At 41.9% G+C, this 22,319-nt stretch overlaps 1 protein-coding gene across 1 annotated transcript in view; it reads left to right on the plus strand.

The window, feature by feature from the left end:
- Positions 1–22,319, plus strand: part of ADAMTSL1 (ADAMTS like 1) — a 518,348-nt gene that overhangs the window by 337,951 nt on the left and 158,078 nt on the right. Inside the window, 1 exon segment of the mRNA XM_068422922.1 lies at positions 7,421–7,466. Within this exon segment, the coding sequence (XP_068279023.1) occupies positions 7,421–7,466 (46 nt within the window).

Consider the following 22,319-nt stretch of genomic DNA (forward strand, 5'->3'; position numbering starts at 1 on the left):
TGGAAGAGCTCTTGTGTATTCATAATCCTTTCAATAAATCTGCTCTGGGATATAAATGAAAAGGAATTAAGTCAGACAGGGCTTTGCATGATGTGGCATTTTTATAAGCCTTACTACCTATGAAAAAATGTTAAGATGTGATTCTCTAAAGCCCCAAGCAATGGATTGTGCATGAGAAAGCATAAACATTTCAGTGGAGCTGAGCTAACACACATGATTCAGACCCAGGTTCAAACTTCCTCGAAGCATGGGGAACTTGGGTTCCTGTTCAGCACATTTGTTTTGTAAAGACCAGCTGCAAAATTTGGATCCAGATCCAAGCTCAGGCATGTTCAGATTTGGGGTATTAGTTCTTCTGGGCCTGTAATATGTTCTAGATGGTATCTTTGTCATACAGCAGGCCAGGTGAGATTTAGTATTGTATTTTCTTTCCACTTGGACTGTGAAGAGACCTCTTGCCATTGTTTTGCTGAAAGACACTTCTTTAATTCCTGCTTTATTCCTACCATTCTTGGCTAGCGAGCAACTGAAAAACATTTGCAACTGTAATTGCTTTCTGTATATCTGCAATACGTGTTGTATGTGCGAATCTAAAGCTGAAGACACTTTTTAAAAATTCTTAAGAAAATAAAAAATACTGCAGTGACAAACAAACGTGAGAGACTAAATGCACAAAAATAAGAAGTAGTCTGAAAGCACTTTGACAAATTTTTCTCCTTCTTTTCCTTTATTTTTCTCAGATTTGATTCTTATTATTTTAATTGGACTAGCCAGTCATATTTTACTAGAGTTTAGGGAGTGTCATTTAATGCCAGCTATTACTTAGAAAATAACATTCAGTGGCTCTGAATAATGCAAAGAAGAATATGAAAGTAAAAATTGGAACAAACTCTATTCTGTTCAGCAATTTGTACAGCAAAAGTGCAAGGTTTGCCTTACTTTTGAGTAAATATAATGCCAACCTTAAACTCCAAGGGTAGCAGAAGCTACCCAGAGTAAGAGCTTTGTGTAGGTTGGAGCACTACTGGAGTTGCAGTTGATCATTGTTATACAACATTCCCAACAAAATTCTCAAATCTGAACTGATCCCTTCGTCAAACTTCCAGAATTTAAAATGAAATTCTGACATGAGATTAATCGTACCTTTAGAAGGAAAGGCTTATCTCTGTGAGACCAGCCTTCTCTGGGCTCTATGCTATTTTGGCTAGACTGCTAGAAATAGCCAACTTGGTATATCAGTAGCTGGGCTAGTTACCTTTAGGTTACTTTGGTTATTTCTTGCACTATAGCCTACAGTAGAAACAAAACTTTAGAAGACATTGGATGACATTCTGTAAGCAGCATTCAACACAACTTCAACAAACATCAGGTAGCCAGAAGCAAGTAGTTGCTTTGTACTAGTATCAACTTGAAATGGACTTCGTCTTTGAGAAACACTATTTACTTGTCCTTCAAATTCCTAAACAGTCAGTCAGATCTTGGTTCAGGCTAAGTATTAAATAAAGACATTTTTTCTTTTTTTTCTTTTTTCTAACACCATCTCTTTATATAATGTATAGTCATATTCTGTATGTGTATAGCCATATTTCATCCTTTTGATTCCAATGAATTTACTCTAGATATACAGTAGAGTTTCACGGAGTAAAGCCCAGAATGATGGCTTTTTTGTTAATTCCATACTCATCTCCTTCACATACATGAGGGTCAATGTTTATTTAATCCTAGAATCATAGAATGCTTCGGGTTGCAAAGGACCTTTAAAGATCATCTAGTCCAACACCCCTGCCATGGACAGGGACATCTTTCACTAGATCAGGTTGCTCAAAGCCCTATCCAACCTGACCTTGAACACTTCCAGTGACGGGGCATCCACAACTTCCCTGGGCAACCTGTTCCAGTGTCTTATCATCTGCATCGTAAAAAAATTCTTCCTTATGTCCAATCTAAATCTGTCCTCTTTCAGTTTAAAATCATTGCCCCATGTCCTCTCGCTACTGGCCTTGGTAAAAAGTCTTTCTCTGTCTTTCATATAAGCCCCCTTTATGTATTAAATGGCTGCAGTAAGGCCTCCTGGAGCCTTCTTTTCTTCAGGCTGAACATAGAATCACAGAATCACAGAATCCTCGAGTTGAAAAGGACCCATAAGGATCATCAAGTTCAACTCCCACCTCCTTGCAGGACAAAGTAAAACTAAACCATATGACTAAGAGCATTGTCCAGGCATTCCTTGAACTCCGACAGGCTTGGTGCCATGACCACTTCCCTCGGGAGCCTGTTCCAGTGACCGACCACCCTCTCAGTGAAGAACCTTTTCCTAATGTCCAATCTGAACTTCCCCTGCTGCAGCTTCATTCCAGTTCCTTGTGTCCTATCACTGGACACCAGAGAGAGGAGATCAGCGCTTCCCCCTCCACTCTCCGCCTTGAGGAATGTGTAGATTGCAATGAGGGCACCCCTCAGCCTTCCCAAGCTGAAAAAATCCAAGTGACCTCAGCTGCCCCTCATAAGCCTTGCCCTCAAGGCCTTTCAACATCTTGGTCGCCTTCCTCTGGACACTCTCTAATAGTTTAATGTCATTCTTATACTGAGGTGCCCAAAACTGCACACAGTACCCGAGGTGGGGCTGCATCAGTGCAGTGTAGAGTGGGACAATCACCTCCCTCAATGGGCTTGCTATGCTGTGCTTGATGCACCCCAGGACATGGTTGGCCCTTTTGGCTGCCAGGGCACACTGTTGACTCATATTCAACTTGCCACCAACCCGAACTCCCAGATCTCTTTCTATGAGGCTGCTTTCCAGGCTCTCATCCCCAATTTGTTTGTATAACCAGGATTACCCTGTCCCAGGTGGAGAATCTTGCACTTGCTTTTGTTAGGTTTCATATGGCTGATGATTGCCCAGTTCTCTAGTCTATCCAGATCTTTCTGTAAGCCTTCTACCCTTGAGGGAGTCCACAGCTCCTCCTAGTTTAGTATCATCAGCAAACTTACTTAATGAACATTTGAATCCCGCGTCTAGGTGTTTTATAAAAACATTAAAGGGCACTGGCCCTAAAATTGAGCCCTGGGGAACCCCACTAGTGACTGGCTGCCAGCCTGATGTGGCCCCATTTGCCATAACCCTTTGAGCCTGACCCATCAGCCAGTTGCTCACCCAATGTATTATGGACTTGTCTAGCTGTATGCTGGACATTTTGTCCAGAAGGATACTGTGACAGACAGTATCAAAAGCTTTGCTAAAATCCAAAAAAAACCCACATCTGCTGGCTTCCATTGGTCAACTAAATTGGTGACCTTGTCGTGAAAGGAAATTAAGTTAGTTAAACAGAACTTTCCCCTCATGAACCCATCTTCAACCTCAACTCTTTCAGCCTTTCTTCATAGGAGAGGTGTTCCAGCCCTCTGATCATTTTTGTGTCCTCTGGATCTGCTCTAATAGGTCAATGTCTGTCTTGTACTGAGGGTCCCAGAGCTGGATGCAGTACTTCAGGTGAGGTCTCACGAGAGTGGAGTAGAGGAGGAGGATCACCTCCCTTGCCCTGCTGGCCACACTTCTTTTTATGCAGCCCAGGATAGAATTGGCTTTCTGGGCTGCAAGCACATGTTGCCGGCTCATGTCTAATTTTTCATCCACCAGTATCCCCAAGTCCATCTCTGCAGGGCTGCTCTCAGTCAATTCATCACTCAGTCTGTATTGATATTGGGGATTACCTCAACCCAGGTGCAGGACCTTGTACTTGGCCTTGTTGAACTTCATGAGGTTCACATTGCCCCATTCATGCTAAGTATGATACATTATTTACATCAGAATAATTGATTCCCTAATAACAAGTTTGTGAAAAACCTTATTTATGCAAAAAGTAGCCACAGGTCAGTAAGCATGTTTTATTTGCCTAGCCAGCTTCATATGTGTAGTGACTCAAGTTGGTATTTTGCTTCCTGGTTGTTTATTTTTTTACTCCTGCAGAAAGAATATTCGTAAGATCTGTAACTAAATTAACCAGGGAAAGTTGGCTTGTCTATCCATGCCCACTTTTCTTGTCTCAAGGTTAACTATTCCTTCAACGTTTCTGGTATTTCATTATTTCAACAAGGTGCGGAAGTGTATAGGAGACAGTCTTCTAAACATAAAGAATGGAAGATTTTTACAGTTGAAACACCAAGCTGCATGGCAAAACATGCCAGTGCATCTGCACAACCCATTGTGGCAGGCAAGGTGCTTATTAACAAAAGGATATGGAAATATTTTTACACATCTTTTCAATTTATTGTCAACTGAATCATTTGGACATGAAGTTGGGCAGACCTGACCAGGCAGTTTGAAAAAGTGAACTCATAAAGTCAATGCAGTCCCAATGCTTCTTCCTTTTTCATAACAATTTGGTGTCCGTGGCCTTCCCTCACATTTTCTTTATGGGAAAAGGGATATGCTGAAAGAATAAAAGAGACTCTTTTTTCCCCAGAGAAGGACAAACACAGAAATTGTATTGAGGGTGAGAGGGGGTTGTAATACTGTGCAACATTTGGGCAAGAGGTAAGAGCAAAAGGGTGAGGAAAGAGAGATGCAAGATGGTGTTACTGTGTGTGTAGCATGGCCTCATGCCTGCTGGCACCAGGGGAAGGGGAGGGCTGACACAGCCTGCCTAAGATCCCGTGGGAGGAGAAAGGCCCACAGCATACTTTTCTCACAGGTACAGTGCAGAAACCAGAATCTGTACCAGAAGACTGGATGTGAAGGGGTGTGGAAATAAAGGAGAGGGAAGATTGGCCAACATTACATCACTTTCAAACCTCTGTAGAGAACAGTTGCATCAAAATTCAGATCCACAAAAATAACCCACCTCTGGCTCATAGTTGCTTGCTTATGTGGAGACTTGTTTCTTAAGAAAAGCATTTCAAACTTTTATGACTGCTGAGAGTGGCAGGAGTTGATGAAGTCTTCCTCTGCAAATCTCTTTCATCATCTTTGGTAATTAACAGATAACGGCAAATTTGCCATGTGTTTGCTGTTCTTTCTGGCATGGATTATTTCAAGGCTTCTAACTCTAGCTGAGCAAATACACTTCTACTTTAGACCTTTGAGGGGAGGGACTTGAACTAAGTCACTGTACAAACTGGAGCCTGGAGAAATAAATACCAGGGTTTCAGGTTGTTTACTTTAAGAGAAGTGAATATTTTAATATATTAAAAGTTGTTAACCCCTTTGAGAAACTTTACCGGAAACAAGTGACTAGGCTTGAAGAATGAAACATGATTCCCAATAGTTTGCTTTGCTTTTCTTTCATATTTACATGATGATAATTACCTGTCAAGCCAAAGCCTCAGCTACCTCTTTCCTCTGCAAAATCCCCTGCAGTGTATAGGTAACAGAGAAAGACTGCAGAAGTACTTCTTACTGCTCCCACTCTGTGTGCTCTCCAAGATGAACTTGCCATTTTGGGTGACTTCTGACTTTTCCAAGTGGCTGTGTGTATTCCTTGTTAATGTGAGTTCTCATTTATACCTGGCAGAGGTCAGAGGATGTGTGGTGACTGTATCTCATAACATGGTCTCACTAATCTGCTGTGATCCTTCCTTGCATGAGAAATGCTCTGTGCTGTGGCATTCTGCAAAGCATCCATGCTGAGATATGGGACTCATACCATTAATTTGAACCCTGCATAGAGGAGAAAAGCTAGTCTGGCCTGGTGTCATGCAAGAAGCTGTGTATTTCACTCTAGTAAGATTAAGTTCACTAGATGGTTTCAGCTTCCCTATTTTAAGCACAGACAGGGTCAGAAACAGAACTTACTTACTTTTAAAAGTAAAAATTTATACCCCTGAAAAGCTACTAGTTTTTTATCAAAGTCTTTTTAATTATCTGGTTTTTTTTCTGCAAATCCTATGATTTTGAATCCAAAAGTAGATACTTGAGCTGAAGAGATTCTATAATACTGTCCTGAAGCAGTGTAGATCTGAAACACAAACTACTCTGCAATTAGTGGTATTTCTATTATGCTTTTAAGAGCGTTCTTTATATGCCAAATGCTACACAACAGAATATGTTACCTTTCTGCTTATGTTTCTTCTGAAAAAGAGATAGGGTTTATTTATTTACTTGTTTATTTTCTCTTGTGGTCATTTACACCACTGTGATATGTTTACAAAACTTTGTTTTGCCCTGATTTTGTACTCACATATGTGTAAATGACTATTGGAGGAATTTCACAATTCAGTAGTGTGGAGAAAGGTGGGAGGAAGGATGAGTTCAATAATTTAAAGGAAATCTATTCAGTTTATTTTAGAGTTAACTCAGTATGGAAAAAGTTTTTCTGTTTTTAAAAAAAATGAAGGAAAAAGGAACGACACAAATACATGCAGATGCTGTCCTTTCTCTTGGATAATTCAAAATGGTTTGGATTTAAAAATTCAGTCTTGGCAGGCATTTAGTCATCAAGGAATGTGTGCTTGTTAAATCCTGGCCAAAAAAAAAAGAAAGGGGGAAAAAAAAGTTGTGAAATTAAGAAATTAAAAATGTAAGGAATTCTATTCTGTTGAAGGATAATCTTTAAAAGCCAAACCCTGCATTCTGATTTTTGCTGAGGACCTCCACAGAGTATGCTGTCTGAACTCATGAAACACATGAATCTTCACCTAAGGTCAAATACTCGGAATACATGTTGCTGAGTGCTAAAATGATATCTGGGTGTTGACCTTTCTTCTGGGAGCCCTGCCAGCACCAGAGCTGGTATGGGTCTGCTGTGGGGGAAAAGGAGGAGAGCCATGGAGAGCACACATCAGGGCACATGCTCTCCTTGACCTCTGCTGGGCCCAGCTGCTCTTTGGATGCTGTTCTGCAGCAGGAATCTGGGAGTAGTGAGGGGCTGGTGGGTTGTGGGGGGAAGTTTCATGCTCTCCTTCTGCCCTCATAGCAAATTGGGAAAAAGCTGTGTCCTGCTAGCCTGTCATTTCGTACCACTGCAGGCAGGTTTCCTTCCTCCCAGTGCACAGTTTGCTCCCCAGCAGAAAAAGCCCAGCTCCTCAGACTGTGTCAGTGCTAAGGTTTGTGCCTGGGTAGGTGTAGACCTGTGCCCTTGTGAAACTGTTGTGGATAGCTGGGAGACACGGGGCATTATTAATGTGATTCAGACATAGATTTCCAGCTAAGTTCTGTACTCTGACCTCCAACCTCATTTATGAACTGAAGCCACCTTCTAGAAACTCATTTTTAAAGCAAAGGTAGAAAACTGAGGAGCTGTAGAATTCATACCTCAATAGCCGTATAGGGACAGAGAGCCCTTTACTTTGTGGAGGAGGGTTGGTGGGGGATTAGGTGATTACACATCTTTGTAGGAAAGATGATGACACAGTAACATTATGTTTTTGCTTTTTATATTCAGCTATTAATGTTTTGGGGTTTGTTTTTAATTTTTGGACACAGGACCTGTGAAGGGCGAAACATCCGGTACAGGACGTGCAGCAATGTGGTAAGTGAAGTATAGCTTTGATACGATGATACAAATCATCACATACAACAGTCACATCCATATTGCATAAAATAATTTGGTAATGTGATAGTGAGAATACTGTAGCTATCTAAACTGCCTTCATACTACAGGACCACGGGCAAACCTTTGCCAGTTCCTTGAAAAGCTGGAGAGATTATGGCATAGTATGATGCTAAAACTGTTTGGAAAGGATTGCAGTCACAGCCTTTCCAAATAAGAGTGTCAGTGAAACTTCAGAGTTGCTCTTTACAATCCCCTTGGCAGAATCAAGACCACTCATGTTCCCAGTATTACTTTGGTAACCAGATGGTTCACACTGGGCAGTCTGTCAGGCTGGAGGATTAGGCTGTTAATGTTTGAAGACAAGTTAGTAAAAGATACATGTTTCTGTTCACCTGTGCCCTCCCAGCACTGGAATTCTGTTGCATGTCTTAGAGAAGCAGTTTTAGATAGCCTGCACCAGTGTTTTGGCCTTTCCAAAGCTTCTTGCTTGTTTTTTTTATGTATGGTGAATATAGTTTTCAATACAATAAAATAAGAAACTGCAACTTCTGTGCGCACCAAAGTGGAAGTGTGTTTCCACTGGTAAAAATGGAAATAAAGACTTTCATATGGAAAGTTTTATTGGGTGCCAAGAATAGTAAAAGCTCTCAAATTACATGAAGAAATGTCAGTTTTACCAGTAAAGACGGAAAATGAAATCAAATGTGCATTGGGCCAAGCTTTCTCATGCCTGATAGGGACACATTCAAAAGCCTTTCAATAGGTGCTTTGTCTAAAAAAAGTTTAAAAGTTTAAGTTAAAAAAATGAATATGTTCCCTCATATTTAGCTTATATTTTCTTCAGTTAACCACAGTTCATAATGAAAGAAACTGCTTCTATCTGAGTTTTAGTCTCCCATACAGTAAGTTTTCTAACACTTCTTCTTCTGAAATTTGTTCTGGGTGTATCCTTTGGCTTCCTGAAATCTCTCATCGGTCTAGACATCTGCTTCACTATCTGACAAAAACTAGAGTGGTCAATAAACATATTGGCTAGCTGATTAACTGTCCAATTTTCATCTCTGAGTCACTTAGGCTACATCATGACTGTGGAGGGAATGGGAAGGTTGATTTGTGTCAGTCAAGTTACATGCTGTAGCTCTGTGGAATATGACACAAAAATAAAAAAAAAAAGAGAGATACTGTTATAGGCTAATTGGACTACAATTAGACCCATCCATTTTGTTTTGGTTTGTGAATGCATGCACATTGCGACAGTCCCCTTTTCCTTCCCCTTCTGACCTGCCCTTGTGTATGCTAAGAGCAGAGAGACAAACTAGCATCCTGCTCTGCTGCCGTTAGCTGTTCCTGGATCACCCTGATAAGAGGCTGGGGTTTTGCCAGGGTTGCAACCCTTATTTTGGAATCATTGAGCTTAACTTTCCAAGATAAGGAATAATTTTTTAAATGTTATCTTTAGCTTAGGTTCTGTTTTGGAAATGTACACCTGAACAGTTTTCCTTCAAAATAAAACCTTGCACAGTTTCGTCAGGCAATTCCTTTACATACCTTGTATTGAGTAATACTGGCTCCAGACTATACAAGACAATCCAAACTGAAACTTTCAAAGTGCTTTGCTACGCTGAAATCAGGGACAGTTTTGCCTTTGAATTATGAAGACCCAAGGACTGCATTTATAATTTTAAACCCTGTTTTTGGAGAAGGTAAAGAACAGATTTTACTACATTGCTCTTTTTGTTAATAAAAGCATTAAATGAGTTTTCATTTGTTTATTTTTGGTAAACTTGCAAAACTAGCAATAAATCAAACTATTCTCAAGCTTCTGAAGGCATCATACTTTGACCAGGCCCTCCAAATACAGCTTTATGTCATAAGGAAAGTACTTGGCAATATTCATTTTGCAGACATTTGATTTCAGGGGAAAGTATTTTCTATTTTTAAAGTATGTTGAGTCTTTGATTCAGATGTTGTGCCCTTCTGCTTATGATCTTCACTAATCTGAGATACTGTGCACCAGTATTCACAACATCAGTCATTGCAAGGGCACTGCCTCTATGATCAGCATCAGAACTCATGGTGGGATCCTGCCACAGCCTGTACCTAGCCCTGTGTTTCTGGGCCTACGTACAACTTTGAAATACCAAAATCCAAGGATACATAACACAAACTGGGTCTTGGAAACAATTCATTAACCCCACGGCTTGTCGTGGAACTCTGCACTGGAAAAGGCACACAATATTGTGTATATTTTTATTAACTCAGACTTTGCCTTCTAATACTTCATCCACAAAGACACTGAAAATCAGGAGGATGGAACTTTCAGGTTCAATGAGACCGGTATTTTCATCTGTTAGATAACAGTCTATTGCTTTAAATGAAAATGAGGGCAATTCCCCCCATTCCACCCCTGCAGATGAAGCTAGCTGTCATGCATTGTGGAAAATTCCTTTTTGATTCTTGCGGAAATCAGTGAGACCTGAAATACAAGCTTTCATTACCATTAGCTTGTGCACTACTTGAGACTGATGTTATTGTTCATAAAACAACCAGTCTTTTTATTTTCTGCAAACTGTCTTTCTGTGAACTAACATGTTTTTGTTTATATGTCTGTCTTCTTACAGGAAAGGATGGGTAGTGACATATAATAAAAGCAAACTCTTTATTTCAAGGTGAAATTGGAGAAAGGGAAGAACACTTCTTGGAGTCTGGCAATGAATACGTTTTCATAGGCACTATTATTTGCAAGATTTTGCTACATCTGGTTTTAATTCATCCTGAAATTAAATTACAGGGGGGAAAAAAAAGAATGAGATAAAGAAAAAGAGAGGCAAGGGGAGAGAGTAGTGTGTCTGTTTCTTCAGTGACCTGTATTGTTCTAGGGATGCTGAACCATTTTACCTTACAGTCTATAAGAGATTGATACTGCTGTCTATAAAGCTTCTGAGCAGCCCTTAAAAGAACAAATCCAGTCCAGTATTTTCACCACTTGCATTGCCTGGTGTTGATCAGAAACTGGAAAGATTATGGATATGAAGCCACATGTGTAAATAGTAAAAGAAGGAATGAGGGAATCTGAAGATCACAGAATCACAGAATGTTAGGGATTGGAAGGGACCTCGAAAGATCATCTAGTCCAATCCCCCTGCCGGAGCAGGATTGCCTAGACCATATCACACAGGAACGCGTCCAGGCGGGTTTTGAATGTCTCCAGAGAAGGAGACTCCACAACCTCTCTGGGCAGCCTGTTCCAGTGTTCGGTCACCCTCACACTGTAAAGAAGTTTTTCCTCATATTTATGCAGAACCTCCTGTGTTCCAGCTTGCACCCATTGCCCCTTGTCCTGTCAAGAGATGTCACTGAGAAGAGCCTGGCTCCATCCTCATGACACTTGCCCTTTACATATTTCTATACATTAATGAGGTCACCCCTCAGTCTCCTCTTCTCTAAGCTAAAGAGACCCAGCTCCCTCAGCCTCTCCTCATAAGGGAGATGTTCCACTCCCTTAATCATCTTCGTGGCTCTGCGCTGGACTCTCTCTAGCAGTTTCCTGTCCTTCTTGAACGGAGGGACCCAGAACTGGACACAATATTCCAGATGCGGCCTCACCAGGGCAGAGTAGAGGGGGAGGAGAACCTCTCTCAACCTGCTAACCACACCCCTTCTAATACACCCCAGGATGCCATTGGCCTTCTTGGCCACAAGGGCACACTGCTGTCTCATGGTCATCCTGCTGTCCACTAGGACCCCCAGGTCCCTTTCCCCTACGCTGCTCTCCAACAGGTCTGTCCCCAACTTGTACTTGTACATGGGGTTGTTCTTGCCCAAATGCAGGACGCTACACTTGCCCTTGTTATATTTCATTAAATTTCTCCCCGCCCAACTCTCCAGCCTGTCCAGGTCTCTCTGAATGGCTGCGCAGCCTTCCGTTGTGTCAGCCACTCCTCCCAGTTTTCTGTCATCAGCGAACTTGCTGACAGTGCACTCTATTCCCTCATCCAAGTCATTAATGAATATATTGAATAGTACTGGTCCTAGTACCGACCCTTGAGGGACTTCGCTAGACACAGGCCTCCAACTGGACTCTGTCCTATTGACCACCACTCTCTGGCTTCTTTCCTTCAGCCAGTTCACAATCCACCTCACTACCCGATCATCCAGACCACACTTCCTCAGTTTAGCTGCGAGGATGCTGTGGGAGACCGTGTCAAACGCCTTACTGAAATCGAGATAGACCACATCCACAGCTTTACCATCATCTATCCACCGGGTTATGTCCTCATAAAAGGCTATCAAGTTGGTTAAGCATGACTTCCCCTTGGTGAAGCCATGCTGAGTGCCCCTAATGATCCCCCTATCCTTGATGTGCCTAGAGACAGCACCAAGAACAAGTTGTTCCATCACCTTTCCGAGGATGGAGGTGAGGCTGACCGGTCTATAGTTACCCAGGTCCTCCTTCTTGCCCTTTTTGAATACTGGAGTGACATTCGCTTTCCTTCAGTCCTCAGGCACCTCTCCCGTTGCCCACGACTTAGCAAAGATGATGGAGAGTGGCCTAGCAATGCCTTCCGCCAACTCCCTCAGCACCCGCGGATGCATCCCATCAGGGCCCATGGATTTATGGACGTCCAGGTTGCTTAATTGGTCCCTGACCCAGCCCTCATCTACCAAGAGAGATTCCTTCTCTATCCTGACTTCTTCTGGGGCCTCAGGGGTCCGGGGCTCCTCAGGACAGCCTCCAGCAGTATAGACAGAGGCAAAGAAGGCATTCAGTAACTCCGCCTTCTTTTTATCCTCTGTCTCCAGGACCCCCACCTCATTCATCAGTGGGCCTACATTGCCTCTAGTGTTGGCTTTACCTGCAATGTATTTGAAGAAGCCCTTTCTGTTGTCCTTGACCTCTCTTGCAAGGTTTAATTCCAAGGAGGCCTTAGCTTTCCTAGTTGCCTCCCTACATCCTCTGACAACAGACTTATATTCCTCCCAAGTGGCCAGCCCCTCCTTCCACGATCTGTACACCCTCTTCTTCCACTTGAGTTTGCCCAGCAGTTCCCTGTTTAACCATGCAGGTCTCCTGGTACCCTCCCTTGACTTCCTACCTGCTGGGCTGCTCTGATGTTGAGCTCGGAAGAAGCAGTCCTTGAATGCTAACCAACTATCTTGAGCCCCCTTACCTTCTAGTACCCTGTCCCATGGGATTTCCCCTAGCAATTGCTTGAAAAGGCCAAAGTTGGCCCTCCTGAAGTCCAGGGCTGCGATTCTGCTAGCTATTCTGTTCCTGCCACATGAGATCCTGAACTCTACCATCTCATGGTCACTACAACCAAGGCTGCCCTCAACCTTTACTGCTTCAACCAGACCCTCCTTGTTAGTGAGGATAAGATCCAGCAATGCTCCTCTCCTAGTTGGCTCCTCCACCATTTGCATCAGAAAGTTATCATCAATGCACTGGAGGAACCTCCTGGACTGGGGATGGCTGGCTGAGTAGGCCTCCCAGCAAATATCAGGGTAGTTGAAATCCCCCATGACAACCAGGCCCTGTAATTGAGAGACTGCTCTCAGCTGCCTGTAGAAGGCCTCATCCACCTCCTCATCCTGATCTGGTGGCCCGTAATAGACACCCACAACAGTATCACCCCTGCCAGCCTGCCCCTTAATTCGCACCCACAAACTCTCAACTCGCTCCTGATCTGCCCCTGGACAGAACTCAATACATTCTAGCTGCTCACTCCCATAAAGAGCAACTCCACCACCTCTCCTTAGTGGCCTGTCTTTCCTGAACAAGACATAGCCATCCATGACCACATTCCAGTCATGCGAGGCGTCCCACCAAGTCTCTGTAATTGCCACTAGATCATAGCCCCCCGACCGAACACGGATTTCCAACTCCTCCTGTTTATTCCCCATGCTGCGGGCATTGGTGTACAGGCATTTCAGGGAGCGAGCTGAGCACACCGATTTCACCCCAGGGGGATGGGGGGCCTCCTGGTCTACCTCAACACTAGAGCATTGCCCCAGTGGTACAAGCCCAGCTACCACCCCATCCCCCTTCGAATCTAGTTTAAAGCTCTCCGAATGAGCCCTGCTAATTCCTGTCCCAGAACCCTTTTGCCCCTACGACATAAACCTTTCCCATGTATTACCGTCATGCCTGGTGTCTTATAAAACCAGCCATTATCAAAGAACCCAAAGCCCTGCCTGTAGCACCAATCTCGTAGCCAGGCATTAATAGAGACAATCCTACTATTCCATCCCACGTCATCACCTGAAAATGGAAGGAGGGAGGAGAAAACAACTTGCGCCCCAGACTCTTTCACCAACCGTCCTAGGGCCTTGTAGTCTTTCTTCATCCCCCTCAGACTACGGGATGCAGCTTCTTCCCCACCTGTCTGGAAGATCAGCAGGGGGTAGTAGTCTGTGGCCTTCACCAGGTTGGGGAGTTGCCTGGTGATATCCCTGATTCGGGCTCCAGGCAGGCTGCAGACCTCCCTGTGATGGGGGTCAGCTCTGCATATTGGGCCCTCAGTTCCCTTTAGGAAGGAGTCTCCAACCACTAAAACTCTTCTCTTCTTCCTTGTGGAGGAGGTAGCTATACGCCTGTCAGGTTTTTCTGACTGTGGTGGGACCTCTGATATAGGTTGCCTCTCCACCACATCTTCATTGGACCGGCTGTATTCCACTGGGGCTTCATATCTATTTCTCAGAGGCACCTGAGGAGGCAAGGTAGGCAAGGAGGGCGCTCGCCTTTTGCCACGGCCATAAACTTGCCTCCACCCACTCCTTTCCTCTAGGTTATTGTTTTCCACCTGAGAGGGGCAGAGTACAGGGGTCCCTCGATCCTGGGAGCTCTCCGGCAGGTGCTCCCATTTTTGTTGCAGGGAGGGCAGAGCCTGGCTCCACCAGTCTATCTTCATTTCAGCCTCCCGAATGCTCCTAAGCCTTTCTACTTCGACTTGAAGCCTTTCAGCCTGGCTTTGCAGCTGTGCCGCTCGGCCGAGCAGATCATCTACCTGCTCACAGCGCACACAGCCCCCTGACACCACAGAGACGCTGTAGCATTCCCTGCAGCCTGTGACCTGCACCATCGCCTCCTTCCGTGGGAGCTCTGTCTGGGTTCCCACATCCATTCTGGTCTTCTTCCGCCGGGTGGAGACCATTGTTCTTTCACTGAGTTGGGAAATACCTGTTGGTGACACCCCTGGTTCACAGCCCCTTGGCGCCTTCGTCGCCTTGTGCACTGGAAGGGAGTCAGCGCCCTCCCCAACGAGCTGCAAATGGCTGCGGCCTCCCCCGCCCTGGGACACACCCAGTCACTGCTGACTCTCCCTCTCCCCTCTGGGCAGGGACTAGTCCCTGTCCTCCAGGAGGCTTTTTATCACCCGATCACAGGGGGTGGTGCTACGCCCCCTCCTCTCCTGATTCGTTGCCGGGAACTTCCGGGTCCAGGCTGGGGGGGGAGCAGCTCGGGGCTGCTGCTCGGGGGGCCCAGAGTATGAAAACCACCCGGTACAGCCCGATCTCACCCTCGCCCCGCACTCACCTCAGTCGCTGCCGCCGCTGCCGCTGCTGCCGCTGCTGTTGACTCACTGATGATTTAGGGTTGAATTGCATCCCCTTTTTGTCTTTTTACTATTCATATTGACTCCAAGTATGTTTCCAGCCATTTTCGAATACAGTCATGGGGGGAGAGAGGGAGTCATTTGTTTTTCTTTAGAAAATGACTCTGAATGCAATGAAAATATGTTTTTGTATATCTAGCTGGGTTGTTATACTAAACATTATGCAAAATAAACAAAAATATTTCCAAACCGTGAGTAGGATTTTTTTACTAGTTCTGGGTTTTTTTTCAGGCTATCACGCTCTCTTTTCCTTCTTCTAGGCACATTCTTAGTTACCACGTTCTCTCCAGCTTTTGTACCAGACTGTCATACCACCTCATTTACCCTTTTTCTTTTTCAGTCCTTCTGCCACTGTGCTGTTTTTTGCTTTCTCTTCTCCCATTTACATGAAAATCTGTCTGGAGGATGTTTGTTGCAATGTGCACTGTCTTTATGCCTTCTCTCCTCATTCTCCTCAATTATGAAACCCCTTTTTGTGAGTGAAAACATTTTTATTTTTCCTTTTATTGCACTGCTTTCTGAATCAGGCTGGAAAAAAAAAATGAGATGCAGAAGACTGGCACTTCATTCCCAAAGGAGTTTGCTTTTCATATTTACTTGCTTATACCTGCCAGCATGATGATGAACACTACATATAAAGCTGCTCTTGAGATTTTGCCATTTGACGTGAAAATAGAGAATGCTGGAAGCTGCACAACGTTACTAGCTCTTTCAACAAGGTTTAGAGCAGTTCCATTAAGCCTAAGATAAAATTTGTAGAAGGTAGATCCCATTAATCAGATACCAAAACTTGTAAACACCACCTGCAGCTCTTTTTTATATATACCTCACTTTCTTCGCTTGGCTGCAATACCAACTGTAATGACATCTCCCATTTTTTGGCTTGCATTCAGACAAGCTACTTCCGTCCCTGTTTCTTACCAGCTCATGCGGCATTTTGTACACACTAACACCGATATTGTCCATCTTACTTTCAATAAAATGACACTATCTTCTTTCCATGCACCAAAGCCCAGCCTGTTGGAAAGTGTCAAACCTAAAGTTCCGTATAAGTGCATAACTCTCAGAAGCATTGGCTTGTGTGCATGAGAAGCATCATCACCAGGTAGAATTTTTTCAGAGCTATAAAAATGATTAGCAAGATTTAATTTTTCTACCCTCTGGTGGCTAGAAATGCCATGTGAATACTTTTGTAATCAAACCTCCCAGACTGCATTTTGCAGTAAAATAAAAAAATATTTTTTTAAAAAAAAATATAAGCACTACACATATCTCCTTACTAACACCAGATTTACTTAATGTCAGTTTACTTTTTAAGTGGAAATTCTTCCAAACTCAGATCATTTATTGTGACTACAGTCTGTTCTTCAAAATGATGGATGTTAATAACTACCATCTTATTCCTAAATAGGTGCATTTTAAAACTTCAGTGTGTTGTCTACGAATTTTTTCTTTGTACTTGGAAACAAGTGCTTTTAGCATGTTGGTAATGGTAGCAGCTTTGACTTATGGATTTGCCATCTTCTCAGCAAGCAGACCTGTGAATCTATTAAAAAACAGAACAAAAAAACTCCATTGCTGCCATTCTATGTAAATGCACCAACAATCTTTGTAGACCAAACAACCTGGATCACTTCTATAACAGCGGCATTTCGGGACTCTTTTCAGAACTTTGGGACTCTGGACGATTCATAGATTTAAATTCAATATTTCTGATAATAATTCTTTTTTAATTTGACTATCTCTTTTTGATCTGCCAGTGTGGCACCCGTGGTGCTTTTAGGAAAGTGTATTCTAATATTATGTATTTGTATTAGTTTTTGAATTAAATATTTGAAAGTTTTTCAAGCTGAAATACAAGTTACTGTATCTAGTTTAAATGCTTCACTTTAATATTTAAAAGGTATGAACAAACAAAAGTTTTAAAATGGCATTAAAAGGTTCATATTGAATTATTTGCCAAAAATGGAAACATACTTTTAAAAAAAAAGGCGTTTTTTTGTCAAAAATTGATTTTATAAATATTTCTAATGACAAATACTCAGGAAGGTTTAGATTTATACTTCACTGACTATTTTAGCCCTCATCTCCACTCCATGTTTATTTAATACAGAGTAGAAGCATTTGCTGATATTCCCCCATTTACTTTATTCATATTACTTATCTCACGCTGCTCTCTCTCCAATATTGCAGTGCCTTGGCGTTGTCAGAGAAAGCTATTAATATGAGCCTCTCTTGATATAAGCAGATAGGCATGATCCTAACCTATTTAGTTCACAGGACTAGACTAGTGAAAAATCTGGCAAGAAAAATCAAGCAGAGCACTCAACAAGGCTTCAAGGCTGAGTGGAGCTTCTGTTAAATCCCTAGATCTCCTAAGTCTCTGTACTTTTACATAAAGTTCTTATTTAGTCTTGGGCAAGCCCCTGCTTGCGGACCTCAGGCTTTCTTTCTCAGTAGGGAAATTGGTGCAACTGAAACGCCGTGCGTACTTCATGGAACTGGTTCAATAAGCTGTTCTGTCAGATGCTTCACAGAGTAGTCCAGTTGTTAGTCATTTTTTGCACAGAGGAAAAGCTCCAGTTATAGTAAATCATTCTTGGCCTCTGCAAATATACAAGCACATATATTGTAAACTGTTTTAAGGTTCCTCAACTGTTTCCACCTATCGCAGCTTAGATATGATCTTCCACATTTCACCCACCAAGTAAACTTTAAAAAGCCTGACCCTCTTTTGTCCCATGAAATCTGATCTACCTATCACCATCAAGGGACATCTGGGATTCATCTTATCTTTTCCACTGGTTTGTTGATTAATAGAAATTGTTTTGAATGGGATTCAAACATGGCAAAACTCCATGGACCTTATGAATTACAATAGCGTCAAATAGAAGGTTAAGTTAAAAAAAAAATTTTGGATGTGAGAAAGAGAATGAAGCCATAATAATATGGCCAGCATTAGGTGCCTAAGAGGTGAAGATGAAACTCCTGTGTTTATTTTAAAATAGGTTTCATACATCAAAGGTGTTTCTGATCATCTTTAAAATGATACATTTTTTCCTTGCAGTGGAGGAAATCTTGACCTGATAGGATGAATGGAGATTATAGGTATCCAGCACAGGCTCAGTGTTTTAGGAATATCTCATGAGCCTTCACAAGCTAAAGGTCATGAAACAGCCTTCTAGGACTCACAGAGTTAGAGGAGGAACAGTTGTTTCCCATTCACTGGAAATTTTCTTCCCTAAAAAGTCTTAATGAATAGGAAGCTTGAAGATAAATGGACTTAGATGAGACTTTCAAGTTTATTAGTTCTTTCTCATTCTTCAAGGAGTGCAATGGCAGCGGTTCCTCATGTTTGCAGGGGCCCCCAGATAATTTCCAAAAGAAAACAAAACTGGTAAGATTCGAGTATAACACCAAAGCTGGAGTGACCTGAAGCAGGACTGTAGTGCTGTTTCAGCCAGATACCAGTGCTGCCGCATGCTCCAAGCCAAACACAGGCCATGCAGATGTGGTTAGCAAAATACCTCACAGAATTACATAACCCATGCAAAGATATGCTACCTTGGGTTCACTGCTATGCTGACTCATCCCGTCACTTCTGTCTGTCTCAAAGTGTGAGCACCCTTGTCTGTCACCCTGTTGTGCAGGTAGACAAACTGCATACTGTTAGATAGCTTCCAGGATCAGACCCTTAGGTGGAGTAAGACATAACTTTACTCAGACCAATGAAGCAGTGTTAGCTGGCAGCTGTATAGGATCCCCTTCCACCAAGCCCCTGTGCACATACTAAAGCAGGCTGAATTCTTTTAAAAGGGGAAAAGACTTTGTAGATTCAGAGTGTATAGTTTTGCCTCCCCAGGAGCCAGCACTGCAGAAATGAGGCACAGGAAGACTGCCTCAAAACAGCAGATGTTCTTATCTAAAGGTGTGCAAACTGTTTAGAATAAAATAGCTATTTACTGCTTGAACAAATATGCCACAAACACTGACTTTTCCTTACCTGTTATTTCAGCAACTAGAATACTCATTTATAGGCTGTGAGCTTACTGTCTTTCCTTATGTGATTGCACAAAGCCCAGCACAAAAAGGCTCTGATCCCCACTGACATATAGTGCAAATCATAAATAGTAAGTTTAAAAAGCAAAAAAAACCCCATAGACAAGAGATTAATAACCATGCCAAGCTCTATACAGTTCCTACTTTTTCAGTCTCAGTGACCTGTGTCTAATGATGGGTAATATTTGGACCACTACTTTTTTTAATATTGTCCGTTTTGGTATAAAAAACATTACACAGGTTATGCAGGTGTTAAGTGTGTAGGTGCAAATACATGTGCTTTCCTAACTGGAAGAAAAGTTCCCCACCGAGGGAAGGGGATCTTTAAGGCCTTCAGGTAGATTTAGGATTCAGGATTTCAGTAGGAGAAAAGTGGTGGGCCAGACTGTGATCCTTTTTCATATCTGTGTGCCAAGATAAGTATGCATGTCTGCATTTTTGACTGCTTGAATGTATTTTTTGAATGGCTTCAAGTTTCACATGAAAACTTTTTTAAACACAAGCTCTACTGTTTAAATCCATTGTTTTATTTTGATCATGATATCAAAGACTGGAACTATTTAACGTTGGTCCTGGTCACCTGCCGTGTCCCAAAAGCTTGTTATGTTGACTGTACATTTTTTCTTTCTTTGATTTAAAAATAAAATCCAACACAACAAACATGGTATTGAATACTGTACAAAGCAGGATTATGAGCTCTGTATGTTGTGTGCTTTATTGGGCCTTTCTGTCTTTGTAAAAATAAAGCTATTGCAAGCCAGGAGGTTTGAAGGTAGAGCCAAGCTTGAACCAAACAAGAGAGCTAGCCTGAATCTCTGCAACAAGCCTAAGACAAGTCAATAGACCTGACTGTATTCATTTATGGACAGAAAAATTCAGAGAAGGGTATGCACCAGAAGATTTTGTGGCAGGAAATAAGGCCACAGTGTTCCTCTTTGCTTGTCTCTTCTCTATTAGAAAATAGAGCTAAACCAGGTCTTGGGTCAAGCTGTAACTGTTTTGTTCATCCTCTGTTTAAAAGCAGAACATAAAGACCACTTTTTCTCTGATTACAGAGCTATAGAGGAATAATGAATTTCCCACATATTTTTCTGCTCTCTTCACTCTGTGGTACTGTCCAGACTTTGTCCTGTATCAACAGTTTGCCCAGATTACAAAAAGAGCCTCTAAGTTTTTCAGGAGATTTTAAAATCAAAGGGAAATACTTCCAACATTTTACTTTTTTTTTAATCTTCCATAACATATGAATAGAAAAACTGTCTGCTGTCTAAGTCCTCCAGCAGTAAAATTCCAGTTACGAGCTTGGATTTTCAGCCTCCGCTTTCAAAAAGGATGAATGAGCTCTGGATTATTTCTCTCTGATACATATTTTTCTAGAGCAAGACTTAGCCCAAATCCTTTTTTTCTCTTATGCCTTAATCCATTTAACCTTTTGTAGCAGGAACACTATTCCCTTGTAGTTAGACAGCAGAACTTTTCACTGGAGCTTGACCCATTGCTTTTGGATTGCACCACACTCAAATACAAAGCAAATTAACTGAAAACTTGCTCTCATGGTACAAAGCAAATTAGCTCAAGATCTGTGGCTTAAGGCCATGGCTCATATGTGCATATATTTCACTATAAGAAATGTTTGGAGTGGCATGATCCAACATCATTCAACATTCAAACGAAATGGGCATAACCACATTGCCACAACACAGTGAATGCGACACCAGATTGGTTATCCTGGTTTTGAGCCAAGGGTATACAAATGACAAATTTATAGCCAAGATTCTGCCAATTTGCTTCAAGAGGAGATTTGAAAGCTTGATTTTTAAGACAGGTTTTATTTTAGACCTTAATAATAAACAATGATCCTTTAATGTCATAAAGTGACATGCAGCCCCCATGCCATTCGTATTGAAAGCTGTAGTAATCTGCCCTACTTAAAAGAAGCAGAAAAGTGTTAGTGAACGAAGGTGTAGAAAAAGGTCTGAGAAACAGAGGTGACTATTTAAACCTCAGAAGAGATATTTTGCCTCAGTAGCACCAAGACTTTCCTACTTGGGAGGATAAGAAGTCTGTGAATAAGGTTGTCATTAATGGTACTTGAATTTCTATGGGATTAAGTAGTTTGAGGACAAACAGAGAATACAGGCATCTTATAAAGATATTGTCTAGTTATGTGGTTGTATATACACCAAAAGCCTTCCTTATCAAGAATATAATCGACATTTATGGTTCTCTCTAAAAAAAAGTTATAGTCCTCAAGCAAAGGGTATAACAGGTATTCATTTCACCTGGTATTTGACCAGGTATCATTGAGGAGCAAATTTCTACAGCAGCAAGGTGGAGGACTATGGGACCTTAATAATCTGAGGTAGCCATATTGCCAACATTTGGGTTTTTGTTACAGTTCTCATGATGTTTAATGTTTTTCCTAAAGCTTAGCTCCTGTATTCCCATAATTATGTGAGAAATTCAGGTTACTTCTAAAAAAAAAAATAAATCTCTAGCCATTGTGGTTGCTTGCACAGGAAAACTTCAAGGATCAAAAACTGGAAAGGAAATAAAAAGAACTCATGTTTATTTTGCCTGAAATCTCATGATTTTGAAGCTCTTCTTGCTCTCTTGAGAACTTGGCTCATGGTTTTCAGTGCTAAATGATGGCAAGAAAGTATATGTGAGTAAAAAAAGCCTCACATTCTCATCAACAAATGCCTTTAAGTAGTATGAGTGATCTTTGTTTTTTATATCAGGTGTACTGGGTTCAGAGTAGGGTTTATATGTCTCACAAACCTCCTGAAGCTTTAACAAAAGGTCTTTTTAAAGGTCTTCCCAGTGAAATAGCAGTAAGTTTCTTATTATGTGAGTTATGAAATCTTAGGTTAAAGAAATGCAAAGATGTATCACATTTTTCTGATTCTTGTTGCCCTACCAACTGATTTAAGTCACTGAGGAAAAAAAAAGCTAGTGAGGAGAGCTTAAATAAACAAACAATTAAATAATGTAATTCTTCTTTCTCTTCAAACAAAGGGGAAAATTTGGCTGGAAGAGGGTGGCTGTGCACACACTTCTCCACATATGTGCACAAGTGAAAAGAGATTCAACAGCATTTCAGGGCTGTGGTTAAGACATGTACAGTGCATTTCTTATGTCTTAAGCATATTTA

Source organism: Nyctibius grandis, chromosome Z (assembly GCF_013368605.1).
Source record: "Nyctibius grandis isolate bNycGra1 chromosome Z, bNycGra1.pri, whole genome shotgun sequence".
NCBI classification, from domain to species: Eukaryota; Metazoa; Chordata; class Aves; order Nyctibiiformes; family Nyctibiidae; genus Nyctibius; species Nyctibius grandis.